General features: G+C 40.5%; 2 protein-coding genes across 4 annotated transcripts; both read right to left on the minus strand.

Moving 5' to 3' along the window:
- Positions 1-789: 789 nt before the first annotated feature.
- Positions 790-14,926, minus strand: Zkscan8 (zinc finger with KRAB and SCAN domains 8). 3 transcript variants are annotated; one of them, XM_036187269.1, is made up of 6 exons: positions 14,774-14,926; positions 9,538-10,035; positions 8,171-8,339; positions 5,202-5,293; positions 4,795-4,918; positions 790-3,922 (listed from the first exon to the last, which is right to left on the minus strand). In XM_036187269.1, exons 2-6 carry the CDS (start codon positions 9,955-9,957, stop codon positions 2,961-2,963), a joined length of 1,767 nt encoding a protein of 588 aa, XP_036043162.1. In that variant the 5' UTR covers positions 9,958-10,035; positions 14,774-14,926; the 3' UTR covers positions 790-2,960. The 3 variants fall into 3 exon arrangements, with proteins under 3 accessions (XP_036043162.1, XP_036043161.1, XP_036043163.1); XM_036187268.1 differs by having other exon boundaries at positions 9,538-10,038; XM_036187270.1 differs by lacking the exons at positions 4,795-4,918; positions 5,202-5,293 and having other exon boundaries at positions 9,538-10,038.
- Positions 14,927-21,000: 6,074 nt separating this feature from the next.
- On the minus strand, positions 21,001-22,034 carry LOC118583697 (olfactory receptor 1F12). The gene has a single exon (XM_036187298.1). The coding sequence runs from the start codon at positions 21,973-21,975 to the stop codon at positions 21,034-21,036; it is 942 nt and encodes a 313-aa protein (XP_036043191.1). The 5' UTR covers positions 21,976-22,034; the 3' UTR covers positions 21,001-21,033.
- Between the last annotated feature and the right edge of the window lie 3,988 nt (positions 22,035-26,022).

A 26,022-nucleotide genomic window follows, 5' to 3' on the forward strand; every position in this document is an offset into this window, starting at 1 on the left:
AGTATTGGTAGTACAGCATAGTGGTCAGCACAGGATCTAGCACTAGGCTGTATGATGTTGGTTAGTTCTCTAAGCTTCTGTTTTTTATCATCTATAAATGGGGCATGTAGTGATACTAGCTTTTAAGTAGCATAAATGTTTAACTTAGGGTTTGCCTCACAACTGCTCAAAAAAAAAAAAAAAAGTCGGCTATCATTGTGGAGACGTAGAAACAAGAGCAAAGGTACAGTGGTCCGCACTGGAATCAATCACCACATTCTTGAATCCCTATCTGGTCTCATGAGAAATTTTTTGAAACCGTACAGGTTCCTCCCAGTGGTATATTGATGGCAATTGAGTCATGGAAGAACCACTTTACCATGCCAGATCCTAAGATGAGCAGCTGAGGATGGTAGAAAAAATACTGGCGAACAATTCATTTCAGATTGAAAGAAAAAACTGGCTCTATGGGACAAAAGCTTAATGAATGCCACTGACAGCTAAGAGCTCTAAATGATGTAACACAGATGAATGCTTAGTGAATTCAAGACTAAAAATGACTTCTATGTACTTCTTCAGACTCCACAGCCTTTTTGATTTTTTTATTATTTGTAATTATGTGCATATGTGTATGTCCATGTGTACCTGTGTGTGGGTGCCTGTGGCAGCCAGATATGTTGAATCCTCCTGGAGCTAGAATTACAGGAAGTTGGAAGCTACCCAACACGGGAACTGAACTCAATGGTTCTCTGCAAGAACAGTCCATACTCTTAACCTCTAAGCCATTTTTCCAGCTCCAGTTACCTTTTTGGATTTTTTGAGACTGGTCTCACTATATTCAAGGCTGGCTTTGAACTTTCTATACAGACTAGGTTGGCTCATGAGTGCTATGATTAAAGGTATGCATCACCAATAATGGCTCCAATAATTCATTTTTAAATGACAATCTTTTTTCATAATTCACCCAGTGTAACATTAATCTTCCCAATTATATTATTTTCTTTTCTTTGGACTTCTTCCACATGCTTAGTAGTTCTGAGACTGAAGAGTAATCTGGTACACATTACTCTAGATACAAATGCTAAAAGAGCAATTTATTGGAGATGAAGGCAGGTGCTCCACAAAAGTGTATGAGGAATGGGCATGCATATATGCACACATGCAGACATCTAGCTTCTCTGACAATGTACCCATCTTATGCAACTTTCGAACACAAGGTAGCACTGACCTACACAGAAATCCTGTTATCTAGACAGCATAAGGCACAACTCAAGCCAGTTGGAGCTGGAGAGATGGCTCAGTGGTTTAGTGTGTTAGAGCTGAGTTAGGGATGGCAATCTAAACAGGAAAGAAGCAAACAGAAAGGACAAGAAAATAAATAATCATGAAAAGGACTGGTCTCAGAGAGTTAACCAAAGAAGCTAAGATGAACCTTTTCACAATAGTCACAGTGTGAAATTGTTTTCTTGGAGATCTCATCGGAACCTACTTATGTGTCTTCTGAGTAAGACTAATGGAATTTTAAGTGTGAGGATTAATGTTGCAAAGCAAATGTTATTCAACTCCAAGCCCATTGTCTAATCAAATGGTCAAACATGAAATATAATTATTAGTAAACATGGTTTTCTTGCTCCTCATTAAATGAGAATTCTAAGAATGTTCCCAATATTGGAGGACTAGTAGCACTACTAGAATAAATAATAAGTATAATTACTTCTCTGAAAGGACACTAAATTTTAGATGCACAAGATCTAGTTTGTTATTTTAAAACAAGTCTCATTATTTTATACAATATTCTATGTTATGCTGAAAACCTTAGAGGTGAAATATAGGGCCTGGTGACAATGAGTATAATAGTCTCTCTTTGTTGTTAGATGACTGATGGAATGTACCAGAATTCAGAATGAGGAATTGGAGGTGAGGTATTTGATATATTGCCATTGTGGATACTGCAGATATGCAATGGAAGGAAACAGATGGAAGATGATGGAGCTGCAGAGGCCATCTGAGAAGGTCAGTCCAGGCTGACCATGTACTCAGGGAGTTTATATAGATAGGAACCTGAGAGCAGTACTGTAACGGGCCAAAGGGATGGTGTACATTCTTTGTAAGGATTTTTAATGTCTTTTTCTAGCACCTCTGTCTATGTGGTGCCAAAGCTTTGATAGTGCAAATATTTTTCAAACCACAGTGTACAGTGGTAAGGTAAAGGAGAGTCAGGAGTCACCTTGAGGTTCAGCTGTCCTTGCTCAACAGCCAGGCTGAGTCTCCACTCACCTCTTCCTTTGCATCACTCCCAGCAGCATCACTAATGATCCACTTCCTTTGTTGACACATGTACTGAGACGGGGGGTGGAGGATATGGAGGATGTGAGCTCAGGGACTCAATGGAGTCAATAAAGGTGCTAAATAAGGAAAGATGCTACAGTGCTGCTAAAAATATAGCATTGAATTTGTAGAGGACTATGGATTTCCATCATCTAAGAGTACTAGAATATGTTAAATGTCTAACAATTTCCCTCTAACTACGGTATTAGAAAGCTAAATACAAATCATAGTCTCATTGAGGTTGCCTTGGAGTCAAGCAGCTTCTTTCTTAGAGTAGGATTTGCAAGGCCACCTTCAGAGGGATGACAGAAAGGGACCACAGTAAATGGGGAGAAGAGAAGCTTAGGAGTGGCCCCTCTCAAACTTACAGCTACTCTTGGGAAAGACAAAATATAGTGTTTTAAGTTCCAATAAGCAATTCGCTGTTATTTTCAAGTTCTGTAGAATCTATTAAGCTGCTGGGGCTCTCTGCTTCACCAGATTCCTCCAAACGCAGTCAAACTAATCAATTTGTACCAGGGATTGGGCTCCAACAACTGAAGTGCTATTCCTAACTTTGCCACCACTACAGATCCTGCCTTTTCACTAGACTTTTCCACTACTACATGGTCTCTCTAATGCTGAATAATGCTCCAGTGCAACCAGACCTTGCCCTAAACTCCTGTGGTTTCAGGCTTTTCTCCAGTGTGGATTCTCTGATGTCGAATGAGGCTGGATCTCTGAATAAAGGCTTTCCCACACTCATTGCATTGATAGGGCTTCTCCCCTGTATGTATTCTCAGATGCTGAATGAGACCAGTGTTCCCATTGAAAGCTTTCCCACATTCTTTACACTTATAGGGTCTTTCTCCAGTGTGGATTCTCTGGTGTTCAATAAGGCCGGATTTCTGACTGAAGGCCCTCCCACACTCATTGCATTTGTAGGGTTTCTCCCCAGTGTGGCTTCTTTGATGGCCAATAAGATGGGAGCTGCGTCTGAAGGTTTTCCCACACTCATCACACTCATAGGGTTTCTCCCCAGTGTGAATTCTCTGGTGTCCAATGAGGTGTGAACTATGACTGAAAGCTTTTCCACATTCATTACATTCATATGGTCTCTCCCCACTGTGGATTCTCTGGTGCAAAATAAGGCCTGCACTCTGACTAAAGGCCTTCCCACACTGATTACACTGATATGGCTTCTCGCCAGTGTGGATTCTCTGGTGCAGGATCAGGCCTGTGTTCTGACTGAAGGCCTTCCCACATTCCTTGCAGTGGTAGCGCTTCACTTTGTTGTGGATATCTTGATGGGAAAGAAGGGCTGACCTGTAACTAAAGGCTTTACTACACACATTACACTGGTAGGGTTTCTCTCCAGTGTGGATTCTCCAGTGTCGAACAAGGCCTGAGTTCTGAGCAAAGCTTTTTCCACATTCATCACATTTGTGCCGTCTCTCTTGTGTGGGGTTTCCCTGCTGCCTCTCTAATCTGCCCAGAAGGTCTTGGGTTTTTCCATGCGCAAGACCCAGGATAACATCCCCATTGCAGCTGGCAGCTGTCTGTCCATGTGGCTGGATTCCAGTAGATATTACCTGTTTTGAAAAGAATTCCTTGTTTTCACTCCTGGTCTCACCATCTGAAATAAACATGTAGTAAACAATCACTCTCAAAGTCACTTTCTATTTTCCACACTAGAAGAAAGAGAGAAATGAAGTTCTCATGGAAGCTACAAGCAAATACAAGCTTCTCTATCCAAAATAGGGAGAGCTATATGCAGGTTGATCAAGCAGAAGTACCAAATGCCAACTGGGAAAGAGATGCCAGGAAAAAAGGGTTTCCTGATAGGTAAAGCTGGAAAAGGATTGACTGAGAAGTGTTAAGTTGGGGAGTAGGAAGATTAAAGAACTCCTACGAGATCTACTGAGTAGGACAGAATGCACCAAACAGTTCTGAAAGGGGTGGGATTACAACTGGCTCATACAACAGAAACACTCCAATATGATGGTCCAAGGGGAACTGGAAGAAAGGTGTCAACGCCAGGAGTACCACAGAGATGTCAATTTCTAACTGGCAAGAAGAACAGTCTTTACTATACAGATACAAACTGGAAGGAATTCTGGGTTGGAGAACAAAATGCTTCATTTCAGACCTCAGAAATCTCAATCTAATATCCATTTCTTGAATTCTGAGTTTCTTTGCTTTAAGATTTAAACAATTTTAAAGCAAATTTATATCCATGTGTGTCACATGTACAAGGTGTCTGCTGAGGCCAGAAGAAGGCATCATAGCCCCTCGAGTTGGAGTTATTGGTGGTTCTCAGGTACCCGATGTGGATGCTGGGAAAAGAACTCCAGTCCTGTGGAAGAGCAGGAAGCACTCTTAACCACTAAGCCATCTTTACAGCCCTGAATCCTGAGTCCAACTAAGTCCTCCAGAAACCTTATAAAGCTACCAGAAAAAAAAACAAAGAGAAAAGTCTTAACTTATAAAAACAACAGCTCTCCTTACCCAGGGAGAACATGTTTCTGTATTTCTCGGGCCTGTTATCTCTATTCAGATCCTTCTGTGATGGATCAAGAAGCCACTCCTCTCGAATAAGAGACACAGCCATGTCTTCAATCTTTTCCAAAGTCTGAAACAAAAGAAGACCCTCATTTGGGGCCTAGAAAGGTTCCATAGCTCAAAACCAGTGTTCGAGCTAACTACAGTGTCAGGAGAGGTGAAGAAGCAGGAGTGTGAGTAGCTGGGAGGAAGAGGGACGTGCACTAGATTTACTGGGGAATTAAAGAATGCTTTGTTACTAAGCAAAGAGGATTCAGGGAAAGTTCTTAGACAGGCACCACTATAACAGATATGGGCATCTGCCACAATACTGTCAGAGACATGGGCTTTTAGTGAGAAGGAGTGCAACTCACCTGGAACCCTGCAGTGAGAAGTCTAGCTGTCACCTCCTGATCTCCAGAACTTCCTTTCTGGGAAGGAGTAGGGCTCTGAGAAGTAGACATGGCTGAGGAGAAAGGAGCTATGAATTGACTAGTCTTATTGTATGGTTGTGGGAGCCAGCATTCACTTATCCAAAATTACTTTTATTTCCACATATATCTATGCCAAGGATTTTGCACATAAAGTGCTGACATTTTGGACTCTGGCCCATATCCATGGATGCCCAGAGAGCACCTGTACTTTAATGTACCTGAACTTACACAGTCAAATAAACAAAGCATACTGATTTCCTAACAGGAGCTGCTTTCCAATTTCTTCTCTACCAAAAGTACTATCTCTGTGTAGCATTCATCTAGATCCTGAAGTTCCTAGAAAACTAAGTATGAGAATGTTACATTTTTGATATCTGTCATTGCTGCTGGTGTCCGCTTTCATGGTGAGTGAGCATCTTATCATCAAAATCAACCTCATAGTTAAGCAACATATATCTTGGGCAACAAGATTTAGGACTTCAGACAAGAATTATATAATTAACTAAATAAAATGTTTCTATGCTATTTCTTTAGAAACATTAAAAATTCTTAGCCTTGTGACTAAGATTAAGTGTAGGAATATTAAAAATTCACTTATATGTTGGTGGGGTGGCAAATAGCCACAGCACTTATGGTAGGAGGACTATCACAAGTTTGAGGCCAGGCTGGTCAACATAGTGAGTTCTAGGCCAGGCAAGACTATATAGAGAACCTGTTTCAAAAAATATTCATTTATAGAAAACAAAGCATTATAAATGCCATAAATGGGAAACCAAAACAAAACAAAAAACCAACAAAGACAAATAGCCTAGAATAGGCTGTTTTGTATAAAAATAAGGCAATTCTCAAAAAGTAATAGGAAAAAAAAAGGCTATAACAACAACAACAACAACAACAAATAAACCCAACCAACCAACCAACCAAACAAACAAAAAACCTAGCCAAACCAACTAGGGAAACCAGATTTAAGGGGCTTCATCTGGCCAAATATGATTTAAACATAGTTAACACAATGTTTCTGGAACAAAGAATATATATGTCCATGGGTAAACAATAGCAATAAAATGGAAGCGTTGAGGACATAGCTCAATTAGAAGAGTGCTTGCCTTGGATGAATAAGGCCCTGAGTTAGTTCTTAGCACTGCACAAAACAACAGACACACCCACCCAAACCCACCCAAAACTCCACACACACACTCGGGGCTGGAATGACGGCTCAGTGGTAAAGTGCTTGCTACAGAAGTAAGAGGACCTAAGTTCAGAATCCCATCACTCACATAAAAGCCCTATGTCTGGAGTCCCAGTGTTAGAGGTTAGAAGAGAATAGAGACAGGCAAATCCTTAGGGCCTGCAGGTCAGGTAGTCTAGCTGAAATGGTGGACTACATGTTTAGGGAAAGACTTCATCTCAAAAAGTAAAGTAGAGAGGCCAGAGAGAGCTGGGGGGAAGGGGAGATAAAAGTGCTTTCCATGTAAGCCTGGTGGCTCGAGTTCAATTCCTGGAACCCATGGTGGAGGGCAGAAGCAACTCTTGAAGATTAAAGTTGTTCTCTGACCCCCAAGTACATGCCTGGGCACACACTAATAATAACAATAATAATAATAAGAAGAAGTAAGGTAGGGAGAAAACAGGACACCAACATGACTTCCAGTCTCCACAGGAGTACCCATGGTAAACTAAAAGGGAAGGAAGTAAATGTTTTCTCTTAAGATTAACAATGGAACAACATAGAAGGAATGACTGAGAAATTACCATTTGTAACTGGTTTAGTAATAATCACTGACTCAGTTGAGAAGCATCAATGAAATAAAGTAAAAAAGAAACATTAATAAATATTAAAACTCCTGTTTTAGCAACAAGTATGGTAAGGATTAAGATATTTACACACCTTCATGGGAATTTCCTCCTAAATTACTCCTTAATTATAAAGGGAAGAAGAGTAACTTTACAGTGGTCAGCTAGGAAGGTTAATCTTAAGTCTTCAAAGATAACATCACAATAGGTCAAATTTCTGAAGTGTTCTTGCCAAACACACACAACTTGAACCTAAATATGAAAAAATACCAAATAAACCTAATCTGCAATCATTCTAATTCTAATCCAGCTCTTTAAAACTGTTAGGGTCAAGAAAAGAAAGACTAAGAAATAATGCCAAAAATGCCAAATCAAAGGAGACTGAAGAGACTTATGACTAAATGCACTAAGGTCATAGGGTGGGCGGGCTCTGAACCAGAAAAAACAGAGACAACTGGCAAAATATGAGTATGAGATGTGGATTGGATCAGTACCACACGAGCACAGTTCCTAACTGTCATCTGATTGTGGTTATCAAAAATGCTCTCATTAGAAGAAAGCCATATTGAAGTGCTTGTAAATAAAATGTTATAATACTAGAAAAATCTAAAAAAAGTCTGCTGTAAATGTCCTGGGGTAACAAAGTTCTTGGTTTAAAAGTTTACACTAGAACTGATGGTCTAGTGTCCTCTGGGTATGACATGGCCATTGCCCTCCTGACTGCATGTATACAATCTGCAAGCTTGGGCCCATTAACTTTTGCCATAGAGTGGAGAAGCATCACATCAGCCTCCCCCACTCCCATGCAGGCAATTCACTGGTGCTAAGAGATTTCTTTAGTGGGGTGGCTGCTGCTAAGCTACTCATGTTCCTATAAAAATCCTTCATCCTACCCCTAACTAAACTCGTTGGTTAGTCTTCAATAAAACTGTTTCATGGGTGTGTCATCCGTGCCCACCTGGGGTGCATGGATGTTTATCCCCACAGGAAGAGTTCACACACTACTTCTATAAACATTCAAAACCAGAAGATCAGCACTACTCAAACACTGATGCTAGTTCTTGAATGAGACAGGTTCCCCAAATGTAAGTCCCTTTCCTGTCTACGTTCCTCACCCTTACAAGTGAAATCTGGCCTCTCTCCTCTGTCCTGTGGCTTCTGGGGCACTGAAGAGTTATGCTTGGTTGCCATGGCTTGCAGCTGAGTACTTGCAGGTTCTGGTGCAGATTCTGAAGATACAACTTCCTCCCAGAGTACTCTGTGCCCATGTGTATGAGCTGAGACCTAGAAACAAGGGGACAGTGAGTTACCAAGAATTCCTTGAGAAATGAAGTGATGGCAGCAGCAGAGCCAACAGGCCTTCGATGGGTGTTCAGATTGGGAAAGCAAGCAGTATAACCTCATTTCCTTCCAAGGGCAACAAGAAACACTACATTAGAACGAAAAGAAGGTGTTTGTTCTGCTCAGTACTAAAGAAAAGACTTCTGTTGATGTTTCTCTACTGCATCAAACACCAATATTTGTGCTCCAACTCTAGGACAGAGAACGAGTATCAGAAAACTAAAACAGGGCCATACAATACCAAAATACTCTCTTGACAAGGAACTTGGAAGCCTATATTCTAGTAAGCAGTCATCTTTAACTATCCAGGCAAGGCGAGCAGACACAGGAAATAGTCCAGCAAGCTGGGCTTTACTTGTTTACTCCCCCTCCCACTCCCAAACACACCTAGCACCTGTTAGCTATCTAGGACTCACACCCAAATTAAGCTGTACTCATCCGTATCCTACTCTGAACAATGGAATAAATTTCTCCTCTGCTTAACAATCAGCTTGTACCCAGACATACTCCAGTTATATCTGGTAAGGAAGGTAGGGGGCCAAGCAGACCTAGGTTGATGTTGGGTACATGAGTAATAAGGCAAACTGTGTCCTTTGAGAAAACAAAGAACCATCCCTATCATGCCTGTTAGCAAACAAACTCTTTTTCCCCTCAAACTTCATAAAAAGAAGCCCCAAATAATTGGGGCCCTTAAGTACTCTCACTCAAGTGGCCTGTCACTCTTGACTGTACTTCCTCCTTTGTACTATTGTTTTGCCATTGAATAAAGTTTCCTTGCTCCTTGTACAATTTGTGTGGGTCTTTATTTTAATTTCTTGAATAAGAGGCCAAAAGTGTGGAAACACTTGACCCAAATCCTGACCACAGGTACCATGGGTACCTCAGAAGAAAAGTAATTTAAGCTCCTTGTGTCTCATGGTCCCACTTAGCAAGCAAGGGCAATAACTCAACTGTAGGGATCTTAAGAGGATAAAAAATGGGTTCTCTCCTTTACAAAACTACAAGTGCAATACATAGTGCATTAAATAATTTTCATCTGCATTCAATAGAAACCAATGCATAGAATTTATTCCTCAAAGTGAAGCCAATGTCTTTCTACCCAGCATCCAGGAATTCAGTCACGGCATGCAGGGCTACTTACTGGTCGTCCTAGGATATTAATCTGCCTTTCCAAGTCCTCCAACAGGCTCACCACTTCCTCTCCATTTTCTAACTGGTGTTCCTTAACCAGAGTCTGCAGCTCCTCAGGCAGGATGGTCAGGAACTGCTCCAGCACCAGCAGCTCCAGGATCTGCTCCTTGCTGTTCAAGTCTGGCCGCAGCCACTGATGGCAAAGTGCACGGAGCTGGATCAGAGCTTCCCGGGGTCCTAATGTCTCCTGGTAGCATAGCTGCCTGAAGCGTAGGCGAAACAATTCTTGGCCAGAAGTATTATTTTCATGCACACTAGACTCCTCATCCCAACCATGATCTTCCTCTATCTTGACAATGACAAGGTCCTCTTCAGGAGCCTGGTCTGGTGGAGATGGGGCCGAAGAAGGCTTTCTTGATTCTGTAGCCATTTAGGGCCAGAAAAGCTTAAAAGCCCAGTTTCCTCTACCTTCTGTATCTTCTTAAGTCTTCCAAGGACCTCCAGGGTACTTCTTCCCAAACAGAAAATGATAAATATGTTAAGATAAGGCAAAAGTCATAGTAACTTACCAGCATACCTCAACAAGCTCCCCTAAACATTCTGCACACCAAACCTATCCAGGGTGCAAACCCTTCCTTTTGATTTCCTGTTTAGGGCTGTGGAGGAGGGAGACTCGGCCTAACCGAACTTCTGTATTTATTATCAGGCGGTTCTCAGTACTGCTCACTGAACTCCTTGTAGCACCTTATACACCTCCCACTCAACTGTTCTTGTACTTCAGCGCCCAACCTTGTTCTTATTCTCAACAGATGAGGTTAATTTCTCTATCCTCTACTCCAAGAACCTTTGCAACCCTTCCCTCTCCACTACCCCAGACTCGGCGTCCTACTAATGCTCCCACCCATCTCCCTTTCGTCTCAGGGCTGACTCTTGGACTCCTTACTCCTGAAAATCTGTTGGAGCATCTGCAAAGAACCCGGTGGCTTAACATCCACAACGCCCAAATCTCAGCCCACACACCAGTGACCTTCTAGAATGTTATAGAAATATAATGTAGCAGTGTTAGAGTTTGACAACTTCCACTTAGCGGAAGACACCTGGTATTAATCAATGCTGTGTCTGTTTAGTCTTATACAAATAACCAGGTGAGTTGTTTCCCGCTCCTGATTATGAATAAAACACTATGATTATGTGCATACATATTCTTGTGTGAACAGTTTTTAATTCAGTGGGGTAAAACCTAGAAGTAAATTACCGAGTCTTAAGTGTAGTATCTAAAAAAATTGTTGAACTGCTTTTCAATATGGCTGTAATATTTTGCATTCCACTAGGGCTTGACATTGTATTTTAAAAATTTAAATATTACAATAGGTATATAGTACTGTGTCATGGTTGTCACTTGTTTTCTTACTAACAACGTTGAACACATACACATATTTTGGTCAAATATTGATTTAAAATTTTTGGCACATTTTTTTTTTTAGTCTCATTCTATAACCAGAGAGTCAAACTTGTGATTTTCCCACCTCAGCTTCCCAAGTGCTGGGACTATGAGCGTGTACCACCATGCTCAGCTTTATTTATACACTTATTTAATTTGTTTAGACTGTTGAGACAGGGTCTTATCATGTAGCCCAGTCTAGTCTGGAACCCAGTGTGTAGCCCAGGCTGATCTTTAACTTGGGATCTTCTTGCCTCCATTTCTCAAGCATTGGGAGTACACGCATGTGTCATCATGCTTTGCCCAGGTTTTATATTGTTTGTCTGTTTAAGATTTGAGAACTCCTTAGTGTATATTTTGGATACAAGAAATACATGATTTACAAATATTGACACCCTTCCCCCCCCCCCCCCCCCCACACACACACAGGGTTTCTCTGTGTTGTTTTGGTGCCTGTCCTGGATCTTGCTCTGTAGACCAGGCTGGCCTTGAACTCACAGAGATCTGCCTGGCTCTGCCTTCCGAGTGCTGAGATTAAAGGCATGTGCCACTACTGCTAGGCTCCCTTTGAAGGAGATATTTGTGATTTTTTTGAAGCATAAGTTACCAAATTTTTTAAAAATTGTACTTTTGATATCATATTTAAGAAATGTCTGCTTAGCCCCAAATCACAAACATTTTCTTCTAAAAGTTTGTAGTTTTACTGTTTATGGTTTTACTGTTAAGTCTATGGTCTGTTTTGAATTAATCTTTGAGGAGGTGAGGGTATGCCTAGAGGTCCCCCTTCTTTGCATAAAGATGACAACCTGGGGGAGGGGGAGGGAAGCTGACTGACCATGAATACTGTTTCTGGGGTCTCTATTCTGTTACCTTAACCTAGAAATCTACCTTCCTTGATACAAAGCTGCCTGAAGATGGATTTCTAAATGTTAAAATCAAGTAGTTCCAGTCCTGCATCTTTTCTGTTTTTGAAGCTGATTTGGCTTTGCTGGCTGTCTCCTTTTTGAAACACATATTAGAATAAGCTTACTGATTTCCAATAATGCTGGAACTGAACTTGTATTGAATCTATAGCTCCGTTTAGAGATACTGTCTTAACAGTACTGTTGTCACATTAGGGATGATACATTAACAAGCATGTTCCAGTCTATGAATACTGGTATCTCTTTTCATTTAAGTGTCTTGGACTACTTTCATTATTGACCAAACTATTTCCCTTTCTCCCTATAGCTACATGAACTACTTTTCTCATAACTGTACATTACTGGCTGCAAAAAGTTTTTTTCTCTTAATTTCATAATCCTCATTGTGGGAGTCCACAACTGACTCAGTTTCCCAGTTTGAATCTGAAGCCTATTCTGAGTCAATAGAGTTCAGGCTTGCTTGCTCCAGGGCTGTGAGAAAGTCCTGATTAGCCCATGGGAAGGAACACACTAGCTAGCTAGACGCAGGCTGCTGATGCCAGCTGGAGGAATTGAAATAGAAAACAAACTGTCTGCTCCTTGACTCACGGACAGCATAGACAGAGGTTGAATGCCTGTGCTGTGCATTGTTCTACGGCTGTCCTTCCAGACTGTATATAAGCAGGCTGTGAAATGAACTCGGGGCTGTCTGGCATTGACCAGCAGACCTCTTGACTCTTTTCTGTCTTCTTCATTGTCTCTACAATCCGCACACCTCCATCCAGCTACCAGGTCAATTGGTCGGCAGGCTCCAACACCTCATGACAATTTTATCTCATTGACAGAATTAAAGAACGTCAGAGGGCTATATTTACAACACAACACAGAATTGTCTGGATTTGTTGTAAGAGTGATGGTTACAGCTAGAACTCCAGGTCCAAAGAGGTCACTTGGATGGCCCTGTTTCTCTGTGTGTTATTTGTACTTTAATGTTTTCTTTTCTTGTGTAGATACATCCCTTGCTAAGGCTGCAGCGGTGACTTCTCCTTGACTTTGGCTATACTTCTCTTTCACTCATGTTCCATGATGCTACTAACTCTATCTTCAAAAAAGATGCCCTAGGTAGTATCTATGAATGTAAACTTATTTGCAAATAGTAGGTAGATATAATCAAACTAACATGAAATTACAACTGGAATAAGATGGGTCCTTAATTCAGTGTGACTGCTCTACTGTTAAGGAGACACAGCGGTCTGCAAGACAGTTCAGAGGTTAAAGGCATCTGCTGTCAGGTCTGATAACCTGAGTTTAGATCCCCAGGACCCACATATTTGGGGGAGAGACCTGACCCCTGCAAGCTATCCTCTGATCAATACCAGGGCACTGTGGCATGAGTGGGCCTTATTCACCCTCCCCAAACAGAACAAAACAATTATCTGACTCTATAATCCAGGCTGGTTTCAAACTGGTGATTCCCCAACCTCAGTCTTATGAGTACTGCATGCAATTACAGGCGTGCATTAATATACATGGTCTTTTCATTCTTTTTAATGACTAATATTAATCTTTAAAAAAAATCTCTTGCTTTTCCAACAAGCTTTTATTTTCTTCAATATTAAAGCTAGAGCTGAATAAAAAATTAGTCCTCTAGGTATTCTCCCCTCTAATAATTTTGTGCATACAAACTGCAGTGTTGGTAAGCACCTATAAACACTGATCCTTACATATTATCCTTAAAGAACATCCAGTTAGATTTACTGACTTATGTTAAAGTCTTGACAACTAAGGAAGGCATAAGTCAACTTAAACAATACTGATTTTTCTTTTTTTTCTTTTTAAAAAAGTTATTAAGAGATCTTCTATTCATTTTACATACCAAAAACAGATTCCCCCTCTCCTCCCTCCTCAAGTGACTTTTCAATAGATGTAGAAGATGTATTTTCCCTTCAGACTAAGTTTAACTTGAGAATTATCTTGGTATTGAGTGCAAATCAAGAAAGACAATCCCCAGGTTTTAGAGATCAAGGAAAAGTAATGATACAAACACTCTGCTTTGTAGTTGTATCAAATTGCATTCACTGAATATTTTTCTTTTGGAGATTTCTAAAGTTATTTTAATACAGACTTAGGCATGGGAGTTAACAGAAATGGCATTCAGGAGTGAGCCAGACACACAAGTGTGGGTATGAGCTCCTCAAGGGCATTACTTTGATGAATGCTTTTAAGATTTATCACATTCTTATATTTAACCACAAGAGGAACTCAAAAGGTGCACATTCACTAAAATAATAACTGCCACATAACTATACTTCGTTGAATTTGTCAAACAGAAAGAAGTATGTTGTTGTCAAGTGGTGGTCAACATCTTAGAAGTCTGACAAAGATTACTCATGACGGACTTGAGTTTTGGAAATGGGAACCCACGTCGTCTTCAAGCATCTATTTCAACTAGCTTTAATAAATTAAGTAAGCAAAGTATTCTGAATACAGTTTAATTTTGTTACCCTGGAATTAAAGTATGTCTTTGGCACACAACTGTCCAGCCATCACATCAACCATTTTCCGAGCGAAAAATGGAGTAACAACATTACAAAACAAAATAAAAGAAAAATAAATCAAAGGTTTCCACGTGTAGCAGAGGCTTGAGAAGAAAGAGGTAGCTTAAAAATTTTTTTGAGACCGAAAGGCAAAATTGCTGAGTAGAAACAGTTGACACACGAGCCGGCTTTACAAGCAACAGCGACTGCAAAATAACACTCGGCTACTGGCGATGAAAAGAGGGACCCCGCAGGAAGTTGGGGCCGGGTGTCGGCCTGCTTAGCTGGCGCAGGCCCTCTGCCGACCCGCTCCCCGCGCTCGGGGCTCCGCAGCCCGCGCGCCCCTGCTCGGCCGAGCGCACTCACCGAGAGCTCCGCACGCTGCCCGAGGGCGGGAGGCGGCACAGCGCGGACCGGGAAGCGCGCGAGGAGACGCGACGGACACCGAACCCGCGGGGACCCCTCCAGCCGCTAACTTCCAAACCCTCGGAGCCGCAGAACCGGCCAGCACGCATCTTGCCCCACAGCCACTTCCGGAAGCTCTCTAGGAAGCCCGGAGGTCTGACAGCTCTATGGTCGGCTCGCAAAAGGCATCGAGCACCCCGCCTCCCGGCTGTCAGCAGCTCCAGGTGGATGGCTAAGCTGCTGCTGAGGACTGTGCACATCCCGAGGAATGTCATACGTTTATGTCACCCAAGCTTTTGCCTGGCCAGCCTCCGGCTTCAGCTGGCAAGGGTGAGAAGGGTTGGGTGCCGATCGCAGATCTGGGCTGGGCTCAGGAGGGTGCTTACTGTTTCTCTTTATCCCTCCTAGATACCTTGTGCTTTCCTGTTGATGCTTCATAAATCACTCCAAATTGCCAGCATACACTTCAGACGGAGGAATTTAACTCTTTACAGTACCCGGGAAGAGTAGTGATCTTACATTATACAGCTCCTACTGACTACTGCTTTCCCTTTGACTGTGATGTGTTCAGCCTCCCAGTACTTGATACTTTATCATTGGAAACAGTAAAAGTTCCACAAAATAACCACAGCCCCTATCTTAAGGTCTAAAAAGAATATCTAGACTATTAGTAATGGTGGGAAACAATGAACATTTGTTTACTTTTTAATTTCAAAGGTGACTTTTTATCTACTTTAAGTTGTCAGAACAGAGCTGATGGGTCTCAATTCTCTTCTGGGGAAAATGATGCGGAGGAATTTTGAATGTCTTACCTAGTGTCATATATTGAATGGCCAAGCGAAAACCTAGAACAGATGGTAGAAGTCATGGTCAAGCAGGAATTGTCAAGTTTGGGTCACAAGTGAACAATGAAAAGGTTGCCTTTAAAAAAAGATAGTCTCTTTGTAGCCCTAGCTGGCCTCGTATTCAGGGAAAATCTCCTGCTTTACCTTCCCAAGTGTTGGGATTATAAACGTAAGTCAACACACCAGATTAAAGCCTCCTGAAGTAACAGTTGATTCTTCTTTCAAAGTTGAACTAAGAAATAAGAGAATATTTTACTCTTTTTTTTTTTTTTTGGTTAGAGTTTTTAAACAATGACTGAAGTTTTGCCTGCATTTAGAACTCCCATGGACTCTAAGGAAGATTCTGACCACTAATTAGGCCTGAGTATTAAAAGAATTTTTAGTACTTTTCCCTTTTTAGTAGTTTATTTACTATATGAAGTCTCTGATGTCTAACAAGAGCTGAACACAGGTCTTCCACACTCCCTGCACCCACAGGGTTTTCAGCTCTGTGGATTCTTTGATGTTGAATAATCCCTGTGTGCTCACTGAGATCTTTCCCACATTCTACATTTATAGCGCTTCACTCCAGTGTGTACTCTATAATGTCCAACAAGATCTGAGAGTTGAGTGAAGGTTCTCTCACCTTTATTATATTTATAGGGTTTCTCTCCAGTGTGAATTCTCTCCTCTGAGCTACCACTGAGAGTTTTGTCACAAGCTTCACATTTGTATTGGCTTCTTTCCCTCTGTCACCATTTTATTCACTTTCCATTTTCAACAGCATCTTTGGATTCAGGGTGCTGAGAGGTGTCTTTGCTAGGTCTGTTGATAATCCCAAGGAATTCTATATCTCTGGGCATGTCTTCCTTTTGGGATGACTTCATTCTCAGTCTTGGTTTTATCGCCAGTAACAAAGAGTACATAAACAGATCATATTCTAGGTTTGAGAAATAAAAAAGCCTATGGAAGAAATAATGTATAAATATGAAATAATAAAAGTAACATATACTATCACATATTTGGTACTATTTTGATTTTTGGCAATATTTTAGCATATTGTCTCAATATAGGAAAGACATACCAAGAAGCTTGAAAAGGAAATAGCAGCAGAATAATTTATTTGAGAATTTGTTGAGAGGAGAAGACAAAAATGTGGATTAAGGTATTATCTAGCTATACTACACTGTAGGAAATGGAGAGACTAAATATGCCAGGGATATGGAGGGAGAGCAAGGACAGAGGATAATGGGACAGAGAAACTGCTGGACAGAGGATAATGGGGACACGAAGGTCAAAGGTTATGAAACTGTAGAAGAGAGGATAAAGACATAGAGTGTCTCCAATGCTTTTCAGAATTGACCAATATTTTGATTTTATAATTGACAACACTAAGAATGCCACTTTGCAAAAGCATATAGTACAAAATAGCACAAGTATGGTTAGGGCCATTCCAAAAATTGTTGGGAATTCTGTTTTTAATCACAAGCCAAAATTCATTTAATGATTTTGTTTTTCTTTTGGACACAGTTTCATGATAGTTCAAAGTATGCATTTGAGAATGATCTTGAGCTCCTTATAGCCTCCTGCCTCTACCCCCTAAATAGTGGGATTACAGGTGCACTTCACCATGCCTGGCCTGCATAACAGTTTTCTTTTCTTTCTTTCTTTTTTTAAAAATGAAACTCAAGTCAGCAACTCAATAGAAATAAAAAATAAAACATTCTAACATGATATAACCAAAGATACACTAGTATTATTGTTTGATACATGCTGAGGAATGATAGTAGGAAAATGTAAAAGAAAAAATTGTTTTCCATAGTAAAGTTTCTATAAAAGTGGAAAACTTTGTATGTATGGCAGAAATTCTGAGATCTGTATGATACAATAGTCTTATTTTTGAGCTGAGATGTTTAAGGTCGTGTTTGTTGTCATTACATGGCTTGATGGCATGCACTGTGTGAAGTGCTCATGGACTGTGTTCAGAAGCACATCTGCAGTGAAGTCACGTGTTACACACAACACAGGCAAATGCTGCCAGAACTGTATGGGATTCATTAGATGTTTGACTTTATATTCTCACTTGTTACATGTTCATAAGTCTTTGGGGTTGTAATGATCTTCCTGAATACAGACACTTGTACTTTTGAGGGGATTTGAAACAGTGTCATACTCTGTGTTGCTCATACTGGCCCACAACTCAGGATCTCCTTGCCTATCTAATGGTATGGAGGTTTTGGTTCACCATACTCACCCATTTGTACTATTATTAGTGCCAAGTCACTCACCATGAATCCAATGGCAATGTCTTGTTTGCCTGTGCTTGCCAAATCAGTGTTATATATTTATTTCTTCTTTGCCAATCCAATAGTTGAAACAAAAAGTCCTAATTTTGTTCTCCCCTTTCAATTTTCTGCTACAAGTATTATTTGATGCCTTCTATGCCAGACACTGTTCTGAAAAGTAGAACTAGTTTTGAGCAGAATAATGTGTGCTTACTTTCATGGAAATATAATGTGTGTGTGTGTGTGTGTGTGTGTGTGTGTGTGTGTGTGTGTACAGGAAATTATTTTATAACTATTCTCCTTATATAAGGGATAATTATTGGGCCTAATCTTGTGATGTCTCAGTGTGGATTATAGCTTATACCATAGCTTCTCCAATTTCAAGGTGGCAACAGGCATGCCATACCAAAAGGACAGAGCTCCATAACCCTTTTTGACCTGGAATGCTTTCCCCTCAGACTAATTTCATAACTAAATTTCTACTCCATTTTTAGGGTGGATCACACATGTCAAATCCCCCAAAGGCATTTTCTGACTACCTTCTCCCCATTATATAACTTATCAGTATATTTATTTGTAGCCTCTGGCACAACGATCTCTGAAAGCAATAATCATATCTGCTTCGCTCACTGCTCCTAGTCCTTACACAAAACGATATATTATTTACTGAATGATGAGAGGTTTAAGGTTTCCAGGAAATCCAGTGTCAACACTAACAACAATCCTTTTGCTTTTGAGAGTCCCAAGAGTTGCCTATACATTGAGTCTCACTGGGTTAAGGATGGAGACATATTACATGCTTAGGTAGATGCGGAGGCACTGTTGTCTTAGAAAAGACTCCCAGAACATAAACCCAGGATGAAGCCCAAAATACATAAGCTCATTTGGGCATCTGAGCATAGTGTACATGGTCCCCAGGGACCCCTCCATAATTCACAGGACCTAGTAGTTTATCCCATGGAATAAAAATACCTGCTGTGGAAACAGGAAGATAGAAGCTTATCCACAGAGAAAGATAAATTTGAGAACTTTAGTAGGCTGCCCTAAAGTCCTTATTCTATTTCTGCTAGTTGTTTGTAAGCTCTTGATTGAATAATGTTACTTTTATTTATTCTCTAAATCATGATTCTCCATCTCAGCTGGATGCTGTAAACTCCTGATTCAAAGATCATTTGCTATTTGCTACTTTCTATTTATGCTTTTGCTTTTTGCTTACTATATCATTAATAAATACACTCACTTCAGATCAAAATGTCTGTCGTAGATCATTGTGCACACTGTACAGAACACCTGCTTCTATGAATCTTCTTGTCATGTATGCAGAAACATTTCTCCAAGGAGTACAACTACTGGGTAGGACATATGAGTGTCAATCTTGCCAAATAAAATCAGACTCTTACAGAATGTTTGTATAATTTGTGATCCCATTGCTCAGATTTAAGCAACACTATTTATTAATATCTCTTCAATGATTGGTTTGAAAGATTTATTAATTTTTCCAATTAAAAAGGTATGATATAGTATTATGATTACTAATGAAACTAGATATTAAAAATATTCTTGCTAGTTGGATGTGGTGTGCATGTCTTTGATCTCAGCACTCAGAAGGCAGAAGTAGGCAGACCTCTATGAGTTTGAGGCCAGCATGGTCTACATAGTGAAATCCAGGCCAGTGAGGGCTATGTAGTGAGAGCCTGTCTCAAAACATTTTTCCTTCCTATGTAGTTCCCTTACTGTGATATAACTGTTCATGTCTCTTTAAACTTTTCACAATGAATTCAATCATTAATTCATTTGACATAGGGTCTCTTGTAGCCCAGGTTGTCCACAAACTCGTTCTGTACCCCAGGCTTGCTTTAAACTCCTGATGCTTCTGCCTCAGCCTCTCTAGTACTGAGATTACAGACATGAGTCACCATATATAGAGACCATGTTGGTCTTGAACTCACAGAGATCATCCTGCCTTTGTCTCCTAAGTGTTGGGCTATATGAGACCCTGGTCCAAGTCCTGCAATTTTATACAAGAGAATGAAACAGTTATAGAAAATGTATGCAACATCATCCAAAAATGTAAGTATTAAACACCCTAAATGATTATCCAGTCGCCATTTTTACCAATTTCTTAGGTGGCCTTTCACTCTATACAGGCTAATTTATTCAACATCTTTACTTTTAAATGCCATGCTCCTATCTACACTTCTTCCCTATATGCTTAGACTAGTCTCATCATTCTCAAGTTGACTACCGCGAGTTACACTTTACAGATACTACTTTTTTTGGTTTTATACATTTAGGACACTTTCTGCCAATGAATAATACTTCCTTTTTGCCTTCTTGATGATCCAGATTAAGTGCTATCTGGCTCTTGCAACTTCACCTGATTTCTTTGGCCTCACCAATCTCTTCACCCTTTGGCCTCATATTATATTTCTAGTATGAGCCTTTCATAACAGTATCTTAGTTTTTTTTAATGCATGACAATTTGGTTACATACTTCTGTCAATTATAAGAGGCATGTAGTCCTAGGAAAATGAGCCATTCTGTACTTCCTGTGGAATATACCCCTATTAATTTGGACTGTTAAGTTTTCTTTCTTTCTTCCTCTCTTTCCTCCCTCCCTCCCTCCCTCCCTCCCTCCCTCCCTCCCTCTCTCTCTCTCTCTTTCTTTCTTTCTTTCTTTCTTTCTTTCTTTCTTTCTTTCTTTCTTTTTGAGACACAATTTCATTATATAGCCTGGCCTGGAACTTGACATATAGACCAGGCTGGCTTCAAACTCTTAACGATTCTTCTGCCTCTGTCTCCTGAGTTCTGGTTTACAGGTGTGCACCACCACACCTGGCAGTTTGGGCTGTCTCAATGACACTCTAATGTTGGTTTCATATTCTATTGTGATTTTTCAGGGATTGAAGATCTAAATATTAGTCTACAGCAATAAAATATTATGACACTCAAATAGATAAAATCTGTGGTTGTGTCAGTTTTAGAATATGTAACAAACTGTGGTTGATGACAAGCTTCATTAAGCATTTAATGATAGCTTTTCAACCGACAATGAAAATAATGGTGTCAGCATGCCTTCTGGCCTGGTGAACTTCTCTCAGAGCAGTGTAAATCACCGGGAAAGCATCTTGCTCTGGCCAAGAGCCTTTTTAAAAGTCCCCTTCAGCTCATTGTTCCTTAAGCTGTAAATGAAGGGATTCAACACAGGCGCCACAACCATGAAGATGACTGATGCAGCCGAGTCCTTTTCAGTTGAGTGGTTGGAGGAAGGGCCCAGATAGATCCCTGCGATAGCACCATAGAAAAGAATAACCAAGGCAAGGTGAGAGCCACAGGTTGAGAATGCCTTGAGTTTTCCTTGAATGGAAGTTATTTTCATCACAGCAGAGACAATGCGACCATAGGATGCTAAGATACACACTGACGGTACCACAAAGATCAGTCCCACCACAAGCAGAACCATCAATTGGTTGAGACTGGTATCAGAACAGGAGAGAGGGAGGAGAGAGTTGATGTCACAGAAGAAATGGTGGATGATGTTTTCAGAGCAGAAATGCAGTCGGGCCATCATGAGGGTATGTAAGAGAGGATTCAAAGTGGCAATGACCCAAGACAAAGCCACCAGAGAGGTGCAGACACGTGGGGTCATAATAGTGGGATAGTGCAAAGCATGGCAGATGGCCACATAACGGTCATATGCCATCACAGTGAGAAGGAAATTGTCCATGTTAGCAAACATCATACAGAAATACATCTGAGCCAGGCATCCAGGGTAGGAGATGGATTGAGACTTGGTTTGGATGTTCAGTAGCATCTTGGGCACTGTAGCTGAAGGAAGGCAGAGGTCTACCAAGGACAAATTGGCAAGGAAAAAATACATGGGTGTGTGTAGATTATTGTTTGAGCCAATGGCGAGCAAGATGAGTAGGTTTCCAAATAGTCCTGTTAAATAGAGACACAGGAAGAGCGCAAAGAGGAGCCCTCGCTTCCCTGGCCAACTCGAGAAGCCCAGGAGGAGAAACTCGGAGACGCTGGTTTGATTTTCTGTTTCCATTGGATGTACCTGTATGAAGAACTGTAGAGAGAAAGTTTTGTTTGGTAAAACATGACTTCTCTTGGTATTTTTTCTTTAAATATCTACCCAGTCTTAGTCCCATTTACCAAATGGTCTTCTTTTAGGCCACTCTGTCTCTTCTCTGATGCTCTCTGCCACACTTCTGTGAACCCTGAGTGTGTCTCGCCACCTCATCTGTTGTCTTTATGCCTGGCTTCTTTTGCTTTAAGCTCACATCATCAGAGAGCTCTATGGGGCCTTCATCTCTCTCTGTTCAGTAGGCAGAGACTGTTTTACTGCTAATATTTTTATTAGCTTGTATTAGTTGTACAAAATAAGATGATTCATGGTGACATTTCTACTCATACCTGATTTAGTTATATTCACTGCATAATCCTCTTACTTCTCTTCCCCCCACCACTGTAAATATCAAATTGTACCCCTTTACTTCTTATAACCATTTCTTCCCTTAGACTTCTCTATTTTTTTTTTCCATTTTTCAAGACAGGGTTCCTCTGTGTAGCTTTGCGCCTTTCCTGGAACTCACTTTGTAGACCAGGCTGGCCTTAAACTCACAGAGATCCTTCTGCCTCTGCCTCCCAAGTGCTGGGATTAAAGGTGTGCGCCACCAACACCCAGTGACTTCTCTTATATATTTAGCACTGTATGTGGCTGCCGGCCTGCCTGCTGTGTTGAAACAGGATTAGTGGCTCCTTGCCCAACACTGAAATTCCCGTGAGATTCTATTCCCCAGACAATTGTCCACCATCATGAAAAACAGCCAGATATCTATCATTTAGAATATGTAAGATGAGGTTTAAAGTAGCTAATTTCCTAATATTCAAAACAAAAATAAATTCCTTTTCTCAACAAATGTATGAAGTTAAGCCTCCAAAGACAGTTAGCTTGAACTACAAACATAAAAAGTTCAAATAAGTCCAAAAGCATATAACACATACGGCTGAACAATGGGTACAGATAAAGCTAGAGGAGGGCACGGGTGTGAAGATTTACTTTAAATGTTTTTGTGATATTTTAACTATAACTTCAAACAAGGGGCTCATGTACACCAAGTATCATCATAGTATTACTTCAGTTACTATATTTCCTGGAGTTGTAGAAAACAACATAGTAACACAAAAATTCTTCACCAGAGACAATTGTATTAAGGAGGCATTTGCACAGGAGATGAAATACTCTCAGAATGGATGACTTTGCAAGAGCAGGAAAAGATGCTAGAACATGGGCTTGTTTAGTCAGTATTGAAACCAGACCTCATCACCTGTGGGCTCCAGTCACCTGTGGACCCCATCACCTGTGGGCCTCATCACCTGTGGGCTCCATTCACCCATGGACCCTATCACCTTTGGGCCTGATTAGACTCACTGTCTCTGCCCTGGATAGCTACAATCAACTTCTGATCAGCCTTCCTTCCTATAGTCCTCCCTCTCTGAGTACCACTTCCATCCCTCCTGGAGGATTATCCTTCAATCTAAAACAAAGATTTTTCTACTTTTCTTCTTAAACTATTCTGATTTTTTTAAAAAGATTTATTTATTATGTATGTGAGCCACCATGTAGGTGCTGGGAATTGAACTCAGGACCTTTGGACCTCTGGAAGAGCCGTCGGTGCTCTCAAGCTCTGAGCCGTCTCTCCAGCCCTACTATTCTGATTTTTTACAATTAATATTTTGGTTAGTATATAAAGAAATGGGTTTCTTTGTGACATTTCAGACATACATTGTCATTATGCTTTGTTCTTATTTCCTCCTCACCTCCTTGCTCCATTCCTTTTCACCCTTTCTTGCTGGTCTCACAAATAATGTCCCCTCTGCTTTCATGGCATTACTCTTTCTTGTCTCCCTCCCCCTAAACACTCCTCTCCTCTCAGAGTCCAATTTCTACTTGGGAGAAAACTCACAGTATTTATTGAGTCTGGCTTAATTTGTTTAACACGATGACCACCAGCTCAACTATCTTCCTGTGAACACCATAGTTTCATTTTTCAAGATCCACTGTCTTATATACGAAAAAACCCAAGAACTGACAAACAGGATCAAATAACAACAAGAACAAGAACAACAACAAAAACTTCTGATATTTTCATTCAATTCAAATTCCAAACTCCAAATTCTGTTTCATGGCTCACGGTGTCCTTCAGAGCCCTTCTTTACCTCTTGAACCTTACTTCTTCCTATGATCTTTTTTTTTTTGCTCAGAATTTTCTGACACACACTGAAATTGTATCTCTCTATGGCTCCATTTTGAAGTCTCCGACTACCCTATCTAAAGCTTTCCTGAATTATGATGCTGTCTTCATATAACTCTATTATCTGGAATAATCTTGTTTTTCTATTTTTTACTTGAATCTGCTCCTGTAAAATGTAAAGTTCACATGCACAGAAAAAGTGTAAACTACTACATACATAGAGCAGTGTCCGGCATAGATCTTCAGCATGTTGAATAAATGAATAAATCTTACTGAAGACTCAGGAGACTTTTCTGTTGTTATTAGATAGAGGTATGTTCCCCAGTATGCATCCATAGTGACTTTTCTCTCTAGCCATGTACTATATAGTTGTTTTATGTTCATTCTGGTGGATTTTGGAAAGCATATAACCTGAATCTTACTCATCTTTCTAGAGACACTCAGTTTCATAAGTCATTTATATTTGTTATCAAGTCAGACTAACCTTTTTAATTTTTTTTTTTAGTAGAATGAACCATATGAAACTCCATTGCTGGAATATTGATTGATACCTTAGTCCACTGGCTTGTGTCTGAGGCAGAGGGTTGAAGAGTCTATTTGTGGAAACTAAGGAAAATGAAGGGACTCTCCCAGATCACTTTTAACTGGCTGAATCATAAATAAAATACCAACCTACTGTTTATAATTGCTCTTATGCTAGGTCTAAAAGACAGAGATGATTTTCAGGAAACACAGGTTTGATAGTGCTATATCATTTGACAGTTTCTTCCATGTAGCATTTAAAATTTTGCTGAACAGATGTTCTCCAGCATATGACAAGAGCATAAGAGATATGATTTTCACAATAGACTATCAGAGGACCATAGATGAGGGGAAAGACAAACTGGGCACTTTGCAGGAAGCAGAATTAATAAAATATTAATTTCTGGAAAGTTCCTTTTGTACCTTCCTCCATTCCCACATCACATTGTCCAACAGAAATGACTGCTTTTACCTCTTACTGTAATTTCATTTATGGTCCCAGGGAGTTTTCTTATGAGCTGCCTGCCCTCTTCTTGGTGATTGAGTCTGTTATCGTTCCTGTTCTAGTCTAGTCTTCTCTTGCTACTGTTTAACCAGGGCCTGCATCTGCAAACTCAATGCCATGGCAACACTGCTTCCACGCCTACACTGACAGGCAGCCCTGTGCTCTCTAGAGTCCACAGCACCACCTCTTTTTTTTCTGTTTGAGATATCAGTTTTGACATTCTCTGCCTGGAGAGTAACTACTTGCAGCGTGTGAATCCTCTAGTGCAACTTAAAAAAGAAAGTTCCAAGAGAACACAGCTCCTGTCTTCTCCTTTCTTTACAAATCTCTATTCTATTGCCCAGCAGACTTTGTGGGAGGCAGGGACTGGCCAGGTAAAATGGGGTTAGTTCTTCGATAGAGGAAGTATGACTATTGGGATCTGAACTATGGCCACTTTATGCTGTGTGGACTGCACAGTGCAGGATACCCGCTTGCTGAGAGGGAGGAAAAAGAGATTTACAGAGAAAGATAAAGTTACAGTGTGCTCATCATCCATGCCTCATGCCTTAATTTCTCTGCACACCTTTGACCTTCATACCATACTGAATTAAATTCCAGTTAGTTCTGAAGACACAGACTATTCATTTTGATTATCATTTAGGCCAAATACATACTCCTTGTTGTTTACTTAGGAGTTTCAACAACAGCTAATCTTTTTCTAGTACTTTCTCCCTTATTTTTATCTATGCCTATTATTAGTGGTTATCTTAAACTCTTAGTGTGATTCTGTTAAGGAATGTATCTAAATGTCAAATCAGTTACTTAAGAG

The sequence above is a fragment of the Onychomys torridus genome, chromosome 5 (genome assembly GCF_903995425.1).
Source record: "Onychomys torridus chromosome 5, mOncTor1.1, whole genome shotgun sequence".
Lineage (NCBI taxonomy): Eukaryota > Metazoa > Chordata > Mammalia > Rodentia > Cricetidae > Onychomys > Onychomys torridus.

What these genes read in the sequence shown, in the direction of transcription:
- Zkscan8 (XM_036187269.1), bottom strand. Translation starts at nt 9,957, where the DNA reads ATGGCTACAGAATCAAGAAAGCCTTCTTCGGCCCCATCTCCACCAGAC. An exon ending in TTAATATCCTAGGACGACCA is followed by an intron (nt 8,340 to 9,537) that starts GTAAGTAGCCCT and finishes CCTTGTTTCTAG; the next exon opens with GTCTCAGCTCATACACATGG. An exon ending in CAGAAACATGTTCTCCCTGG is followed by an intron (nt 3,923 to 4,794) that starts GTAAGGAGAGCT and finishes TGTTTATTTCAG; the next exon opens with ATGGTGAGACCAGGAGTGAA.
- LOC118583697 (XM_036187298.1), bottom strand. Translation starts at nt 21,975, where the DNA reads ATGGAAACAGAAAATCAAACCAGCGTCTCCGAGTTTCTCCTCCTGGGC.